Consider the following 17961-nt stretch of genomic DNA (forward strand, 5'->3'; position numbering starts at 1 on the left):
GTGGCTGGGTTTACAATCTCCTTTAGTTTCTGATGAGCTACTTCATATTTGTTTATCCCCTAATTTACCATTTCTATCTTGCCCCCCCCAATAATAATAAATTCCCATCTTCATTTAATAGACATTAAGTTTCTTAAAACTAGAAATCATATACATATGAAGTCATCTTAGATGGAAATTTTCTGACATTTTCTCTATGTGTAATATGTTGCTATTGTATTACCTCCCTAATTCTCTTTAGAGCTGCTCAGCTTTTAATATGCAATCAATTAAAATTCATTAGTCTGTCCAAGAATTCTGCCATTTAGGCCATGTTGGAAATATATGAGAAAATCTGGAAATTGTGTTCAGTTCAAAGTAAACAATGCCAGAAGTGTGTTATATATCCCGACAGTAAATGCTTCTTGGGATGCTGAAATTTTCTAGAATTCAGAGAAGGCAGAAATGAAAGGAATCTTGGTGATAAAGCAAGGAGCTACCACTGGGTTTTCCTTATAGCATTAGCTATGTAAAACCAATAAGTTGAATATGAAAAAAATAGAGATGGTTTCCTAAAATAGACACATTTTGTTCATTGGTCATAGAGGATTTTTTCGTGAATCACTTTTAATGTCTTTAGAAAGAAAAGGTCAGCCCCAGCCAGTGTGGCCCAGTGGACTGAGCACCAGTCTTGAACGCAAAGGCCGCGGGTTCGATTCCCTGTCAGGGCACATGCCTGGGTTGTGGGTTCAGCCCCTGATTGGGACCCAGCGAGAAGCAACTCGTTGATGTTTCTCCCCCTCCCTTCCTCTCTCTCTGAAAAATAATTTAAGGAAAAATTCCATTAACCTCTATTGAAACGAGATGTGACTACGGCGTATCTGATACATTACTATAGGCAGGGGGTCAGTGAGGAAGGGGAAGAGCAGGATCTGGCCTAGGAAACGTGGTTTGTTTGCCTCTGCAAACCAGAGTCCACTGATCTCATCCCTTGTGACTGCAGCTTACTTGGGACTCCTGGGTTGAGGTGTCCACACCCCTAGACCCAGAATATTTTAGGGGCTCCAGGCACCGTTCCCAAAGCTAGCGTTAACTGTTAATTTGCCATTTTTATGACTTGAGCCAAATTTTCATAGCTCGTTTTTGCTGGACTCGTCAAGATACAGATTGCAAATTATTCGTGACCTTGTGCAGAAAAGATCAGGAGGCCGTTCGGGGACTGGACTTTCTTAAAGGGGCCCAAGGCCCATCCGGTGAAGCAGAGGCGAGGGGCCCCGTTCGCGGAGGGGCGCCCCGACACCCCCGTAGGCGAGGGCTCGAGTGTGGTGCCGGCTGTTTGCGGGCAGTGTCGCCGCGGGCAGGCGCAGTGCCGTCTGTCTGCGGGGCGGAGGAGCAGCCGCCTTCTCCTCCAGTTCGTGGCCGAAGACCCCGGGTTCCGCGGGTGACAGCTGCCCCGGGGGACCCCAGGCCACGCGTTCCTCTGGGTCGCCCTCGCACAGCAGGAACTCCGCGCACCGACTTCTCGCGAGGTTTCCCCCCCACGCCCCCCCCCCCTCGCCCGCCCCCTCCGAGATCTGCCGCAAGCAGCCGCTCCCGCTATGGCTGCACTGAGGAGGCTCCTGTGGCCGCCGCCCCGACTCCCGCCCGCACCCTCCCCTCACCATCCCTTCGCTGGGCCCTGGGGGCGGCCTGTGGGGACAGCCCCGGGCCCTCCGGGCCGGCCCTTCTCCTGCCGGGAGGAGGAGGAAGGGGCCGTGGCTGAGGCGGCGTGGAGGCGGCGGCGGCGCTGGGGGGAGCTGAGCATCGCGGCGGCGGCCGGCGGGGGTCTGGTCGGCCTCGTGTGCTACCAGCTGTATGGCGACCCCAGGCCCGACACCCCCGGGGCGCCGACCCCCGGGCGCCTCTCGGAGAGCGCGGACATAGAGCTGGAGGACGCGCCCCGCGGCCGGGGGCTGCTTCCCATCCCGGTCGCCGCTGCCAAGGAGACGGTAGGTGCGCGTGCGCGTGCGCGTGCCGGGCCGGCCGCAGGTGACGTCCGAGGGTCGCGCCGCCAGGTGTCCGTTCCACCTGAGTGCGGGGAGGGGCGCTGTGACAGCCGTGCGGAATGCGACTGCGGCTGTGGGCCGCCGTGACATTGGAGGCTGTCGCGGTGTGAGCGCGGTGGCCGCGGGCAGGGACCTCCCGTGACCAAGACCCAGACCTGGGTCCGGTCTTTGATGTTTGAGAACCTTAAAGGTTGCCGCAGCTGCCACCTCTCCACGGAAACCCCAAACCAGGACAAAACAGAACAGAAACCGAGGAAGACATCAAGGGCACGACGGGCAGAAAGTGGAGGGTTGCATCTGTGACAGGAAGGGACTCCCAGGCGGAGCCGGGCCACAGCGAAGGATCCGCGAGGTCCAGTGCAGTGCAGTGGTGTCAGTCCCCAAAGACGTCACTGTATGGATGTTTATTAGACGTAAAGGACCAGGACCGAATGCCAGAAGTGTGTACCCTCCGTAGTATTATTATAGGTCAGAAAGAATGAAGATGTCACCAGATTGGAAAAGAAAAAAAAGGTGTTCAAAGAGGTTATATCCCACCCACCCCCAAAGGTAGGCTTTCTTAAGGAAGGGACACGTGAGAAGACGGACAGGACGGCAAAAGTAGGAAACCGAGTGGGGCTCCCTCCTGCAGAGGAACTTAAGATGAAAACGTTCAAGTATCATTATGTACCTAATGTAAGGGACAGATGAGTCTAAGGCAAGAGTGAGTCCAGGGGCCGGATGTCTTTGTACGTCCATATATTTAATACTCATGTAAATGACTAGGAAGGCGTCCAGGCATATTTTCCTTGCAAGAGTAGAAGCGTGTGAAGGGCTTCGATGACAATAATTTAGAGAAGAGGCGACTATTCTGTTTTTCACTGAATGAGATGTCTGTACCCTTTATTCTCTGCCCAGATGGACGGTGCTGGTGCTTCAGGTGCGTCATGTCCTTGGGCGGAGGTTGTTGATGCATTTGAGTCAAGGAATCTACTCTATGGACCTTCTCGCAGACAATCGCATGAAGTACTTGTATACGATGAATACTCAAAATACTAGCAAATACCTCCGACCCTCACACACAGACACACGTACATTAATTAAGTTTGGGTCCTGATTGACCGAGACAGAACCGTTCATCAACCACAGTGGATCTGGGGACAGAATGGGAACATAGGAAACAAGCAAATCGTGTTTTATCTTCTCCTTTTTTAAACCTGATTTTACCTTTAAAGTTGAGAGGCAGTACCATGCGGTTTTGAAAAGACCGCACTCAGAAAGCCAGGACTCTGGCTCCACCGCTTAGCAGGTGCATCATGATGTAGCCTCTCAACTGTTGATGGTGTCTTCCTGGTAGAGTTATGAGAGTTAAATGAGATAATACATTTTTTAAAAGAATGGGACCCCTAGCATGTATCGAGCATTCAATCAATTTGTTTCTTTTTTTGTTTTATTCATTTATTTACTTATGGATCTATTTACTTACCTTATTATTGCTTATTTATAAATATACTCTTCCATAGTTTTAGATGTTAAATAATAGTAAAGTCCTGTGTCTTACCCTTCCCGGGTCTCCAGTTATATATTCTGATCATTATTTCTTTTGTATTTGACCTTTTTCTTCCTCTGAAAACTTTTATAATCTTCTCTTTATCCCCGGTGTTTGAAAACTTCACAGTAATAAGCATTGGTGTGGGCATTTTTTCATTTATTTTGCTAGGCATTTGAGGGCCCTTTCAGTATGGAAATTCATGTCTGAAAGTTCTGTGTACTTTTCTTGTATTATTTCTTTGACAATTTTCTCTTCTCCATTTTCTGTTTTCTTTTTCTGAAACCTCTGTTAGTTTGAAGTTACATCTTCTGAGAGATCCTAATCTAATTCTAATCTTTCTTATAGTCCAGCTACTTAAGCTTTGTGTGGGTTTGTTTTTATGGGAGATATCTTTATCTTCAGAGATGACTTTATCTTCTAATTTTTCTGTTGAATGTTTTAGCTCAGTTATCCTAATATTTTTAATTCAAAGAACTATTCTTTGTTCTTTGCTGTTCATGTGTTACAACATTCTATGTTGTTTTATGGCTGCTACATTTCTCTTTTTACTATAAGGATATGAAGTATAGTTGCGCTTTTAAATTGTCTCCTGCTCCCTGCATTGTGTTGTTTCTTCTAGGTTCTTTTTTGTGTGTGTGTTTGATTTTCTATGCTTTTATTTTCATTTTGGAGGTTTTGCCCACCTGTCGTGGTTGTTGCCTCTCTGAGACCACTCAGAAGCTCTGTATACAGGAGCATAGCTATTTATTTGACGATCTGGGCTTTTCATGAGAGTAGCATCTAAATTTCAGTATTTTATAAAACCTTTTTCCCTGGTGTCATTGAGCTTCTCCCAAGAAGAGGAGAGGTGGGAGGTGCAGTAATCTGTATGGAGGCACAGGTGCACATGTGTGTGAGAGCATGTGTGGGGGGAGTATCCAATGATGTATTGTACCTACATACTGTTATCTGATCCTCTGTTTTCAGCCACACAACTTGCCCTGCCAACACAGCGCCTTGTGTTCCGAAAGCCTTGCCCTTTCTGAGGGCTATAGCTTAAATTAGCTTACTTCCATTTGGTATCCTTCTTCCCAGGACCCAGGCTGTGCCTCTGCTCCGCTGGTCAATTACCACTCCTCCATCTCCTCAAGCTTATAAAACTTTAATGAATTCTGTTGAGTGTTTCGGTCTCCTCTCCTTTTCTCTTTAGTTCTTGTATGTTTATACCTTAAAAAAAATCCATTGTGATTTTAATGTGGTTTTGGGAGGAAGAGGTTGAAAGAAACTCATAAGGTCAATCTGCCATTTTTCAGAAATAATTTTAAACCTGTGTGGCCACTTCATTTATTATGCTCATTTGATTTTCCTGAAGTGGTAGAAATGATTCCTTTTGATGTTTAAAACTGTAACTAAGAACCCTTGATTTATAAAGCCTCTTTTAAGTAAGCAGCCTATTATATTGAACATAGCCTAGCATATAAACTAAGCCATGTGTGTCATGTGACTAATTTAACTGATAGTCAGTGGGCAGGTGTAACCTACAGACATACAGTTCTGTTACCAAGCCTTAAATTTTTTTGTTTTAAAGACATTGCCTGTGATCTTCCAGAATGCCTTCCTGACTCTTTTGTATACTTCCAGATGATGGCTTTTTGCAACTATTTGTTAATTGTCTTCTCTGCTTGTCTCCACCCTTTAAGGAGAGGCCTTTTGTTAGTTTTGATCACCCTTATGCCATCATTGCCTGGTATGGGGCTTAGCCTTTGGAAATATTTGTCAAATCAATAACCTTATACTAAATATTTGCATGGGACATGCACATTGAAAAGGCACAACCACATCCTGTGAAAATTAATAGTTTAATATTTTGTTCAGCTAAAGTAGTTATTTATAACATTAGAATTCGGAAGTCTTCAGTTAAGGTCAAAATTCCAGGCTTTGGGAAATCAAATCACATGACATTGTATTTATTTTACTTGTGCAAGTTCGGCTTGCCAATTTTTTTGGGTAAACATGGCCTTGAATGTTATTAATATTATAAGGAAGTGTTGACAAGATTCTGTTTAGAACTTTACAGTTTTAGTCTTAAAGCATTATTTTTATTAGTGAAAAAAATTTGTTCTATGACTGCCTTTTTGTCCAGAATTAATCTACTAGATTGCTTAACACACTTTAATCCACATGATGTATTTTATGATTTGTTCATCTTAAGAAGCTTTGAGCAACTTAATTTAGTTTTACTCTCTGTGGAAAAGTGAATAATATTTGTACTTATTTTTTATATTTCTATAATAATTGCCAGTAGTCATGCATTTTTAAGTTTCTTTCCCTTTATATCTTTTCTAACCTCTTTTTTTAAGGCAGCATATTTTGAGACATGAGGTTATGCTTATTCTTTGCAGAATATTGAAGAATTTGTCAGATGTGTAAATACAGAAAAGTCCTAATTTTTTATAGAGTGAGGGGAGTCACATAGACGTGAGACTGAAGTGCTGTGTAGAATAACACTGTTGTACAGGAAGCTAAACTAGGCAACCCCTCATGGTTTTCTGAATCACTCTCTGACAGATAAATCCACCACATTCCACCAGCGTCCCTGCTCGTGGCCTGACCAAGTTGTAGATTCACATACAACAATTTGAGGGTAGATATTTTTTCAACTTAAATCACAGAATAAAATGTGGATGAATTCAGAAATCATATCCTTTTTGGTTATACAAAATCAGGAGTTATAGAAATGCATGCACCTTTTGTCTGGGTTGCAGTGAAAGCTGGTTACAGCATTTTATGGAAGCCTTTTATTCAGAGTCACAGAAGGAATCAGGAAATGAAACTGTTAGGACCTTGAACTTAAATTTTAAAGAAATTCTCATCTGTAATTCTCTTCCAAGACTTAGAAATTGTCAAATAATGCATAGTAATCAGTTTGAATGAAGGTATATAACAGGTTTTCTTTTTTGTTGGTCTATGTAATTTCCTCATGAAAAAACAAATAAAAACACTGAGTTGTATTTTGAATTCAAATTCAGGTAATAATATTTGTGTTTAATGTGAGTTCCTAATTGATTCTCACTTTCTGACATATAATTCTATTTATATAATTTGGGCAGAACTGTTTATGAGAACTAAGTAAAGTGTAGCGGCACTCTTATTGATTGAATATATAATTTACATTTAATAACTTTTGAGAAATGGATGCCATTTTCAAGTTAATGATTAAAGAAGACATTTTGGGATTATTAAAACAATTATATTAACCCCAAATTTATGAAGCTTCTTTGAGGGAGGTTTCATTCATCCCCCTTTATCACGTAAGCCTTGTATTGCATAGATTTTAATAAATTCTTATATATTGACAAAGTGAATGAATTCTACATCCAGAAATAAATTATAATTTTTTTATTATAGTTCTTTAGAAATCTTGCTTTTTTACAAAATCATCTCATCTATGCTTTACTAGGGAGAAACGGCAGTGTAGCAGTGAGAAGCTGCAGGGTCAAGGGGTTGGTATTGATTAGATTTTAGGGATGAGGGAGATGGAAGAGTCACACACATTTCATCCGGGCTGCTCAGTGGATTGTGCAGCAGTGCGCTGAGACTGGGTCTTCCGAAAAAAAGGTTGGAAGTAGTGGGCATGGATAATGCTTTTTTAACTTGCACAGTGCTTCCAGGTGTCTTTTGGACAGCTGAAGTGAATTCCAGGTGGACACAGAGGTCAGATATGGCAGAGCAGAAGTTATTCAGGTAGTAGGGGTGTATTGTTTGATTGCAGGCTGATAAAGGAGTTCTTTTGTTTTGTTTTGTTTTGTTTTTTGGTGGTATGTTTTATTCAGGAAGTGTTCTCCTAGAATGTACAGAGAAAGTGGCGTTCTTGAATGTACTGTATGATGCAAGCGCCTGGAGTTATGCTTTCTTTTGTAGAAGAACAGAGTAGCTCCCCAGGGAGTTTAATTCCTTTTGGAAAAACAAGGTACTGGGGCACGGAAGGATGCGAGTTACCTTACGAACAGTAATTGGTGAAGACACTGTGGTATATCCACTGATTCTTCACAGCACTGCATCCTAATCCAAAGAAAGTTTGACCTTCACGTAAATGTTTAGCTTATTTTAGGAAGATATAGATCTTCCTCCCTTTCGTTTTCCTCATGTCCTTCCTGCAACGATCTCCTTGCCCATATCTGCTTATGACTGCCCTCTACAACAGCTTTAAGTTCAGGAATTAAAGTGATTATGGAAATAACATAATGAAATAGTGAAACAGGGGTGCAATAAAAAGAAATTGGCTCAGGGTCAGGAGAAATGAGTCAAAATAATGACTTTGCCTTCCTCACAGGTGCACTGTCCCTGTGAGTCAGCGCCTTTTAGTTGGCCTTCCAGGAAGACTCCAAAAAGAACCCACTTTAATTTACATTTCACTGGCCAAAACTTAGTCAACGGGCCCAATTTAATTGCAACAAACCCTCAGAAATGTAACCTGTATTCCTTGGGCTATTGTGCTTCCCGAAAAATCAGAGTTCTCTTTCTCAGAAAAAACTAGGTAACAGGTAATAGATTATCTGTCAGTTTTTGTTAGGTTTACAGTATATCGCATCGGGAAAATGGCTTTTAAATGAAATGAAAATGTTTGTAAATAAATTATGGAATGCCCATTTAATAAAATCAGTTCTTTTGAGTTCTGGTGTTAGCAATACAGCATACTACATAATCTGTCATAAAAATATTTTAAACATTCTTTTAATGCTCTACTGTACTTATAGTAAATTTTTTATTTCTTATTTTTTTAAGTTTTATTTATAGCTTTTTTTCCATTACCATTTATCCCCCTCACACCCCCCACCCGCTGCAATTGCCACACTGTTGTCCAATACTTACAATAAATTAAGGAAAATCGCCAAAGGCAGAAATAAAGAGGAAACTAATAATAGAATATTGTGAGCTGTAGCTTACTTGGGGGAGCAATACGTCGTGATTTGTGGAATTCTAGGGACCTGGATTTTAATGTCTGTGTGGAGACAGGAGACAAGACTTTGGGAAGTTGGAACTGAGACCTTACCCTCCTAAAGCCAGAGTCCATATCAAAAGAATGGGCTAGAAAAAAAAAGCATGCACCCAGTAAAAGTTGATGACAAGGAAATCTGAAAATGTCTGTTTGGGCTCTAAGTAGAATAAAAGGACTCTCCTGAAAATGTATAAGCACGGTCCCACACTGCCTCAAAATGTATAAGCAGGGTCCCATACCGTCTCATATGGAGTCACAGTTAGACTTGTGTAACCCAAGCAGAGAAGAAGCTGATGCTGCTGGCAGAATGGTGTGCAAAACTCCTTTAGAAAGGAAGGCCAGAACACTGGCCATGAGTAAATTCTACAAATAAGATCATAAGAGGATAAGTCCATAATCCCAAAGTATAAAATAAAAGTTCTGTGAAAAAGAGTCAGTAAACTGATTAAATTCCTAGCAACTTAATAATGGGATTATTTGGTTGCATCTATAAATTAAATATTCAGAAACAGTAAATACGTAATGAAAAAGAATAAGAAGATTACAATAAAAAATCAAGAACTTAAAGAAGTGTAAAATATGGTTATTGGATGTTGGAAAGGTTAGACAGGATATAAGATGTAACTGAAGAGGAAATTAGTAATCTGGAAGACACTTTTGAGGAAACTACAGAGAATGTAATATAAGAAATGGCAAATATTAAGGAGAGTTTATGAGACATAGAAAATAGACTTGAGAGGATCTAAAACTCATCTATTAGGGGTGATAGAAGGAGAACAGAGAGAAGAAGAGAGGCAATGTACTAAGAGATAATGGCTGAACAATTCTCAGAAAGCAACAAAGACATTAGTCCTCAGATTTGGGGAATATAAACAGTCCTGAGCAGGATAAATAAAAATAAATCTGTATTTAGTCAGATCATTGTGAAACTGTAAAATCAAAGACAGGGCAGGTTTCCTTAAAGGGATAGCTGTTGGCCTGACTGAAGACTAATCAGTGGCAATAGATAGAAGCCAGAAGATAATAGGCTACATCTTCAAAATGCTGAGAGAAAATAACTGCCAACATAGATTTCTATATCTGAATAATTGTCATTTAGGGATCAGAACAAAATAAATTTATTTTCATAAGTCTGAGTTTACCAGTCTTAGATCATCATTCAAAGAACTATTAAAGTGTTATTATCAGGAAGAAATGAACATATAAAGAAGAATGAACTTCAAGGAGCAATGGTGAATGAAGAAATTGGTAAAAATGGAATATTTTTCAACAGTGACTATATATTACAACAATATTTTTAAAGGAATTAAAATTAAGTGGTTCTCAGATGTTGAACAAGAACGATATGCAAGACAATAAGGCTTGATTAGAGTTAAAATGCTATGAAGGAAACAAAAATATATGCTTACTTGGTGACATAATCCAAGTGTATTAGAGTTTTAAATGTGATAAGTGAAACTTTAAGATATTTAGGAGAATGTATTTGTTAATAAAATTTTGAACCTGAAAGGGGGATTTTCAAAACAAGACAAAAGCACAATCTAGAATGGTAAATACTGTTACACTTCACTTTATTAAAACAAAAATATCTAATAAAACACAAAGAAGTCTTGGAATGGTAGAAGACACTTACATAACATAACACTTGTAAGGAATAAGTATCCAGAACATATCACAATGATCTCCATATCAATAAGAAAAAAAGGCAACATAATAGGAAAATGGACATAGAGTCTAAACAGGCAAGTCAAGAGAAATATATTGAAAAGACCAATAAGAACATGAAAAGATGTTCAACATGACTAATTATAGGAAAATACTATTATAATCAGAGTAAAGCATCATTTCTTACTAATTAGATTGGTGAAAATAAAAATATTGAATAGTAATATGGGCAATGATATGGAACAACAAAAATTCTTATACTCTGGTGGTAGGAGTACAAATCTTTGTGTTAGATTGAGGGTTTACATGCCTCATCGCTCTGAAATTCTGTCTATTTATATACCCTTGAGAAATTGAACCGTATGCACATGTTTAACAGCCCTTCACATGTCCTTGGTACCTCGATTTCTTGTCTCACAAAAGCTATTCCAAAGTGCTGTGCTCCCCTGCACCTGCGGCATGCCTCACCTTGCCCTGTCTCAAGCACGTGACCTCTGTTTTGCATTTGATAATAAATTTATAATATGTAAAACCTAGATTAGATCATCAAGGAAGTAATTATAGATTAAAATAAGAGAGGAGGTTCAAGGACTGACCATAGGGCGCTGTGCTGATGAGAAGTACCAGCAACAGTATTGAGACAGAACTGCCAGAGGAGTGGGGCAAACTCAGGAAAGTGTGGCCTTGGAAACCGAGAAAAATTATTTCAAGGAGAAGAGAGTTATCAACAGTGTCAGATGCTGTGAGATGAAAACTGAGAATTGACCTTTAGATTTAGAAACAAGGAGGTCGTGGATGACCTTGACAAGCAGTTTTAGTGGAGTGGTACAGGGGAGAACCTGCTGAAGTAGAGGAAATCAGAGACAGGAAATGTAGGCAGCTCTCTCCAATAGCCTTGTAATGAGCAGGAGAGAAATGGTGTGAAAACCCCTATCATGTAAGCTACTGTTACAATACAGTGGATACTTTAAAATCATAAATGGTCAGTTTTCTATTTGATCTCAGCCAGGGAAATACTATTGGCTGGTCTTCAGCAGTGCGTATTTCCACATAGATACATTTCACCTACAATACTTAGGGATTTTCCCACACTGGGAGTTTGTTGTTTAACCTTTCGACCACCCAACAAGCAAAGAAAATGTTATTCCTTTTATCTTCATAGAAGCTTTTAAATAAGCCTGAAGCCATTTGAGAAAGCCAAGTGTAATACTTCCATGAACATCTTTTTGGCTAGAGTAAAAATAGATGTGAATAGAATCTCATGTACATCTCATAAGATTTTTGCCCACAAATTATAAAATAAAAATCCTTTTTTATGTTTTATAAAATGTTGGTACAGTTGCCAATATCAGGGTGTAAAATTTCTATTCATTTTTTATTTTAAAAATTAGTATTGATTTAATTTAATGTAAAACAAATGTTTTTAAAAATAAACTAGCAAGGATGAATAATCTAAATAATTTTGGTTAATACAAATGGTGTTTATTTTTCCTTCCCCCATTTTTCATTTTCATGTCTGTTTCTTGGCTGCTAAGAGGTAATGCATTATACAGTGTTTAGATAATTGATATAATTGTTTCAAGTTACCTCTTTAGGGTATTATCAGCTTGTAGGCATCAGTTTCTCTAATTGTCAAGTAGTGAATCCTTTATCTGGCATTTAATCTTGCCTCCCTGGGAAAACCAGACCTTACCACAGAGTAAATTTTCAAATTGCTGACCTGAAGTAACATGACACTGTGCCTTGGCAGTGAACCTTTGCTTTCTGTTATTCTTAGGAAGGATAATGATTTACTCTGTTGCCTGAAGGCCCTAGTTTCACTACCGTAAGAAGTGACATCTAAGTACTAGTTACAAAGTCTGAGTTTGGAAATTCCAAAGAATGTAATTTCATTGAGACATATTTTTCCTTTTTTTGGAAAGATAATTGTTTTAAAATGTAACTTCTATAATTTTTCTAGCACTTCTTGAGCCACTGATCTAGCATGACTTAGAGGATCCACAAAGTACCTGAAAACGATCATTACTTATTTTTAAGACTAAATGTGTGTGTTACTTTACAGGTGCGTTTGAAATTTTTACTTCCATGAGATTCTCCATTTTTATAAGTAGGGAAACTGAGATTAAAGAATTATAATATAGCACACAGTTTCTCAGTAAAACAGAAAAGGTAGAGCTTTCTGGAACTAGAAAGAAGATTCCCTAAACAGTTGTTTAGCAAGCTTGAAAAGAATGTTAAGTAATCCCATAATTTCCTAGAAGGTGTACAATGTAATTTCCTAGAGGAGTGAAATGAAAAGGCAAATTTAAATTCTCTTCTACCTCTAGATCCTCTGGATTTCTGTGATTTCATTTTCCTGTTGTGTGACCTTGCATTTACAGTGAATATAATTTATGTACCTACTCTAAGACCCATACTTGGGTAGTTTTCAAGAGCAGTTTTGCAAGATGTTTTTGATATGAAAAATTCCATTTCCTTAATGAAATTTGCCACATCTAAAAATATTGCAGTAATACCTTACCTTAGGATGTCTGTATCTTCTGATCCTATGAAACACCATAAAAAATGTTAACGTATCTAGTTAGAATATGCCCACATGAAGCCAAGATATCATCATTGCATTACATTTAATAAGTAATATTTGTCAAAAAGCACACAATCTATAGTTTCATTATTTTGACTGATGTTGCTTTATTTTCAGAGTGAATTTTACTATATTAATGAAAGAAAGGAACTTGTTAGAATTTACTATTTAAGTTTATATATATGAATTTTGGGGTAATTTTATATATTATTTGTTACTTAAGTCTTAGTGTTTTTAGTTATTTTATTTGGATATTTTGAGTATTGCAATCTGTCACCAAAGTTAATTTAGGAATAACTCAGTTTTAAATCATAGATCAAAAACTTAATGGTCATCCTCATTTTACATATGGATAGTTCAATTCTGTTTTTGTAAATTAAACTATTGGGTGGCAATTACTTCAACCTCCCGTAGATACTGTGGGTAAGTCTATGAGGTGGAGCACAAACATCTGTTGACACTCAGCGTCTTCAATATTCAAGGATGGAGGACCAGAACCAATGTTTTCTCGGTCTTACTGCAGTGTCTTGTGTAAAGGATGGAGTTATAGAAGCATTTTGCCAAATTTGGAAAAACAAAGCTGGGAAGGTGCAGCTGCAAATATTAAATTTCAAGCGAATAGTGGCTGTGTTTAAGACTTTGGAAAGAAATACAATATGCAGAGGATAAAATGTGTGAAAGTGTCAATCTAAGTGAATCACAGTAGTTTAGTATTTCCTAAAAAATTGATGGAGGTGATTTAGATAGAAGTCTTACCTCCCAAGAGGCTACAGATGTGGTTTGTTTGGGAAGTGTATCTCTCCAAGATTTTGCTAAACATGCTATATATAATTCTAATGTTTTTCTCCCTAGTCCTTTATATTCCATCAGTCCTTGATGTTGTCACCGGGAGTTGGTGGGACAGAAACTGCAAGCTGTTGACCATAATCTCTTCTCTTCCCTCATAATAGGGTGGTGATGCCCTGTTTTTTATTTTCCAGTATCCCTCACACTTAAATAAGGCCCTGTGATGAACTTCTTTTCAATTGAATGTAAGCAGAAATTAATTATACCACTTCTGGGACTGGCCTGTCCTGTAAAAGCTTCTCACGTGAACTTCTGCCATGCTGCGGGCGTCTCCCCCTGCAACCCCCGCCAACCCCCGCTTGGTTGATAATGGTAGTCACCATCACCCTGTGTCTCTGAGTGACTGTGTGAAACAGCTCCCTGATTCCCCTCCCCACCCCAGACCTAGCATTCTTCTCTGGACCCTTATGAGAGAGAAATAAACATAATTCTGTTGTGTTTGAGCCATTACAGTTGAGGAATTTAGCCTATCCTATCTAATATAGTAGAGGAAGGAGTAATTGATGAAGGCCTTGAGTATTGAGATGGGAAATAATTGTTTTTTGTTGGTTTTTTAAATTTTTGTATTTGGCTCTGACTGATTTGGCTCAGTGGATTGACTGTTGCCCTGCAAACCAGAGGGTTGCTGGTTCGATTCCTGGTCAGGGCACATGCCTGGGTTGCAGGCCAGGTCCCAGTTGGGGGGCGTGTGAGAGCCAACCACACTTGATGTTTCTGTCTCTTTCCCTCTCTCTAATAAATACATAAATCTTTTATTTTAATCTTTGTATTAAAATTTTTTATTCAAAAAATTTTTATTCAAGTATAGTCAGCATACAGTATTATATTAGTTTCAGTTGTACAACCTAGTGATTCAACATTATTATATACAATACCTTACAATGGAACATCCACACTAAGTCTAGTAGCCATCTGTCACCATGCAAAGTTATCACAGTATTATTGACTATGATCCCCTTCACCTTTTCCACCCATCTCCTCACCCACCTCTCCTCTGGCAACCATCAGTCAGTCAGTTGTTCTCTGTTTCAATGAGTCTGTTATTGTTTTGTTCATTTGTTCGTTTGTCTTTTAGATTATACATGTAAATGTAATTATGCGGTATTTGTCTTTCTCTTATTTTATTTAGCATAATACCCTCTAGGTCGATCCATATAGTCACAAATGGCAGAATTTCATTATTTTTATTGCTGAATAATATTCCATTATATATATACACACATAAACATATATATTTATATGGATCACATTCTTTATCCATTCATCTAATGATGGAGAAAAATGATTGTTTTTTTGATGGAAGTGAATTAATTGTCAGCTGGACTGATCTCCTATGTTCTCCTGTTATGAGAGTTCAGCTGACCGCCCATCTGTAAGTTCAACCTCACCATAGACGCTAAGACCAACAGAGTGAATATACGGAGCTTCGTATTAATGGGGAATTGACCGCTTTTGACATTGTTAATGTAACTGATGCTGTGATTTAGCCCCAGTCTTAAGGATTCCTGTCTTACACCCCAGTGACTTTATGCAATATCCAGTAGACTACATTTCTTCTTCCTGAACTCAGATTCCTCTGGACTTGGTCTATTCATCTCTTCTTTAAGTAATGGATTTCAGCCAGTTTGCCTGCTGCTTGAACCTCTCGGTATCACCTGTATCCCTAACTGACATCCACAGTCTGAGTCTTGTACTTGGTTCACGTAGCCACATAAATTGTATGCTCCATTTCCTATCCCTTTCTGTTCTGGCTTCTTTTGCCCTCCACTGCTGCAACCTTCCACGCAGCCAAAAGGATAACCTACCAAAACTGAGACTCTTTCAAATCATATTTGCGTTTGTCTTTTTCTCCAATGATAACCAAGGAACTTCTCTGTGTTGTAACTCCTAATCTTCATTCAAATTTCAAAGCTGTATTCTACTCTTTCTGGCTTTCCCTAATTCATATACTTATAAAATCCTCACCAGGTTGCTGTGCATTCATTTTTGTTATTTCTGTAGTCAAAGGTTAGAAGAATTTGTGAATTGCATTCATGTTTTCTGGAAAGATATATAGAAGCAAAAATTACTCCTTTTTGTAGAAAAGATTTGGTAATGTATAACTGGAAGAAGCCAACTGAAGTAATATGTAGCTAGTAACATTCTAATTACTTAAAGTTTGAAGTACATAGAACTCTCCTTTTAAATCTAAATATGAAAAAAGAAAAAAATCAACATCCAGTTTTTATATGTAACAGTCGCTTGGGAGGAGTGCCTGAAAATTGAGGGCTAAATTTTAAAACGTAAGCCACAAGTTACTTTTGCCTACATTCCTGCTTAAGAAGAGATTCATTTTACTGGAATTTTTACTCTATTAGCATAATAAACAGACAAACTGAAAAATAAAATCTATAAGCCTTGTTACAACAGTTAACCTTAAACAATTGCCAACATTAGTTTTGAAGATATGTTTAAACAACTTTTAAAAGAGATGCATGTAAGTCATGTGATCTCTCTCTCACTAAAGCTTTAGATCCTCTCTGATTATCCGTGCCTAAATTCCTGACTGGAGCCTCTCCCGTGGTTGTCCACGGGATCCGTGGTTGGATCCACACTCTGTATCCCTTTGGCCCTTTATTTCCCAGTTCCCATTTATTTTCATCCATAAACATTCATTTATTCATGCAATAAACATTTACTAAGCCTCTTAGATATGCCTGGCAATTTTAATCACTGCTTAAGTTCTTAGAAAGTAAGAAATATTGCCCCTCTCAAGGAATTCATTGTTAATTGGCCAGACAGATATGTAAACAGGTAAGTGCAACCCAATTTGAAAATGGGGGAAAGGAGAGCCAGTGATATAATAGCGATATATGAAGGAAATAACTAGGATTTATCCAAGGTATAGTGTTGACTGTCAGGGAAGGTATATTGTAAAAGTCTAAGATATGTTCTTTCCAGGGGTGTGATCAATTAGGATTGATTTGGAGCAGTCTTTTATACAGTCGAGAGTGCATGGCATCAGAAGTTTTCTGGCAGGTAGCCCTCCTAAGAGTCTGACTAGAAGAATCACATAGATCACTTGATATAGAGAAAAGATTCCCCTCCTTGGCAAACAGCAGCAAAGGTATCAGGGCTCACCTCTAGAGAATTGAAAAGCTAATCAGAAAACTGAAGCCAATCTAATATTTCTGGAGCTGACCATAACTCAGACACCATTATGTTTCCCAGAGCTCAACCAGCACAGAGTGAAAATTAGACTCATTCTTGCTTTTATCAACAGGTTAGGACTAGACTTTGATTAGGATTAGCTCAATTGGTTTTAGGAAGTTCTAGCAGTAGACAGCCATTGAACGTGTTTATAACGAGCAGGTATCTGTAACAGAGAGTCTAGAAGGAAGCATCAAGGAGACCTCATAAAGAGCACCTTAACACCAAGCACTGGAGTGGGTAGGTAAGCGTGCATCATAGTTTCAGAGGAACTACTAAGCTTCAGAAAAAGGTCTCAGGCACAGGCCGACAGGTAGGAACCCAGATACTGAAATTGGGAAGTGATAGGTGGGTTTTCATGATAGGAATGAAATCAGGAGCTCAGTTCCTGGTGCCAGAACAGGACAGACACCGCTACCCAAATCTTTTGCCTCAAAGTCTTCGGTTACCTCCATCCTGGGATAAGATTGGTTCTAGAGATGGATGTGGAGCAAATACCACTAGCAGTACTGATGTAACTTCAACCTCAGATGCTTATAGGAAGTAGAAGTCAAGGACACTATTTCAGAACCCGAGTTCTCATAATAAAGACTCCGGTTCTTATAAAAAGCAGGGAAAACATGAATTCAAGGAACAGATAATATCAATTATATTCACTATCTAAGAATTTTTAATGAGAACAAAATTTTAACATTAATAATTATTTATGGTGGGTTTTTTTATATTTCATTTCATCTTTATTGTTTTTTTCCATTACCTCTTAGTCCCCTTATATCCTTGCCCCTCCAGCAATCACCACACTGTTATCCATGTCCATGAGTTTTTTCTCTGTTTTTAATTTTTTACCTGATCCCTTCCTCCTCCCGCAAACAGCCCCCAGAGCTGTCAGCCTACTCTCCATCTATGAATCTGTCTGTTTTGCTTGTTAGTTCAGTTTGTTCATTAGATTCCACATAATGAGTGAAATCATATGGTAGTTGTCTTTCTCTCAGACAATATAATTGAATGATGTTTAGGTTACTTTTAGGCTTTAGAAATTAAAAGATATATTGAACTTAGGTAAGCAAAAAAGGCATTAAAGTAGACCAGCCAGTAAATATAGGTATACTTAATCTGCTCCTTGTAACATAAAGATTATACCCAC

General features: G+C 38.8%; 1 protein-coding gene across 2 annotated transcripts in view; it reads left to right on the plus strand.

Annotated features, from left to right (window-relative positions):
• The first annotated feature begins 1573 nt into the window (after window positions 1-1573).
• Window positions 1574-17961, plus strand: part of MICU3 (mitochondrial calcium uptake 3) — a 70805-nt gene continuing 54417 nt past the window's right edge. For both annotated transcript variants that reach the window (XM_090258027.1, XM_090258028.1), the window contains exon 1: window positions 1574-1967. In XM_090258027.1, coding sequence (XP_090114153.1) covers window positions 1578-1967 — 390 coding nt within the window. In that variant the 5' untranslated portion in view covers window positions 1574-1577. The remainder of the gene's footprint in view (window positions 1968-17961) is intronic.

The sequence above is a fragment of the Furipterus horrens genome, unplaced genomic scaffold (assembly GCF_987537825.1).
Source record: "Furipterus horrens unplaced genomic scaffold, mFurHor1.1.pri manual_scaffold_12, whole genome shotgun sequence".
Lineage (NCBI taxonomy): Eukaryota > Metazoa > Chordata > Mammalia > Chiroptera > Furipteridae > Furipterus > Furipterus horrens.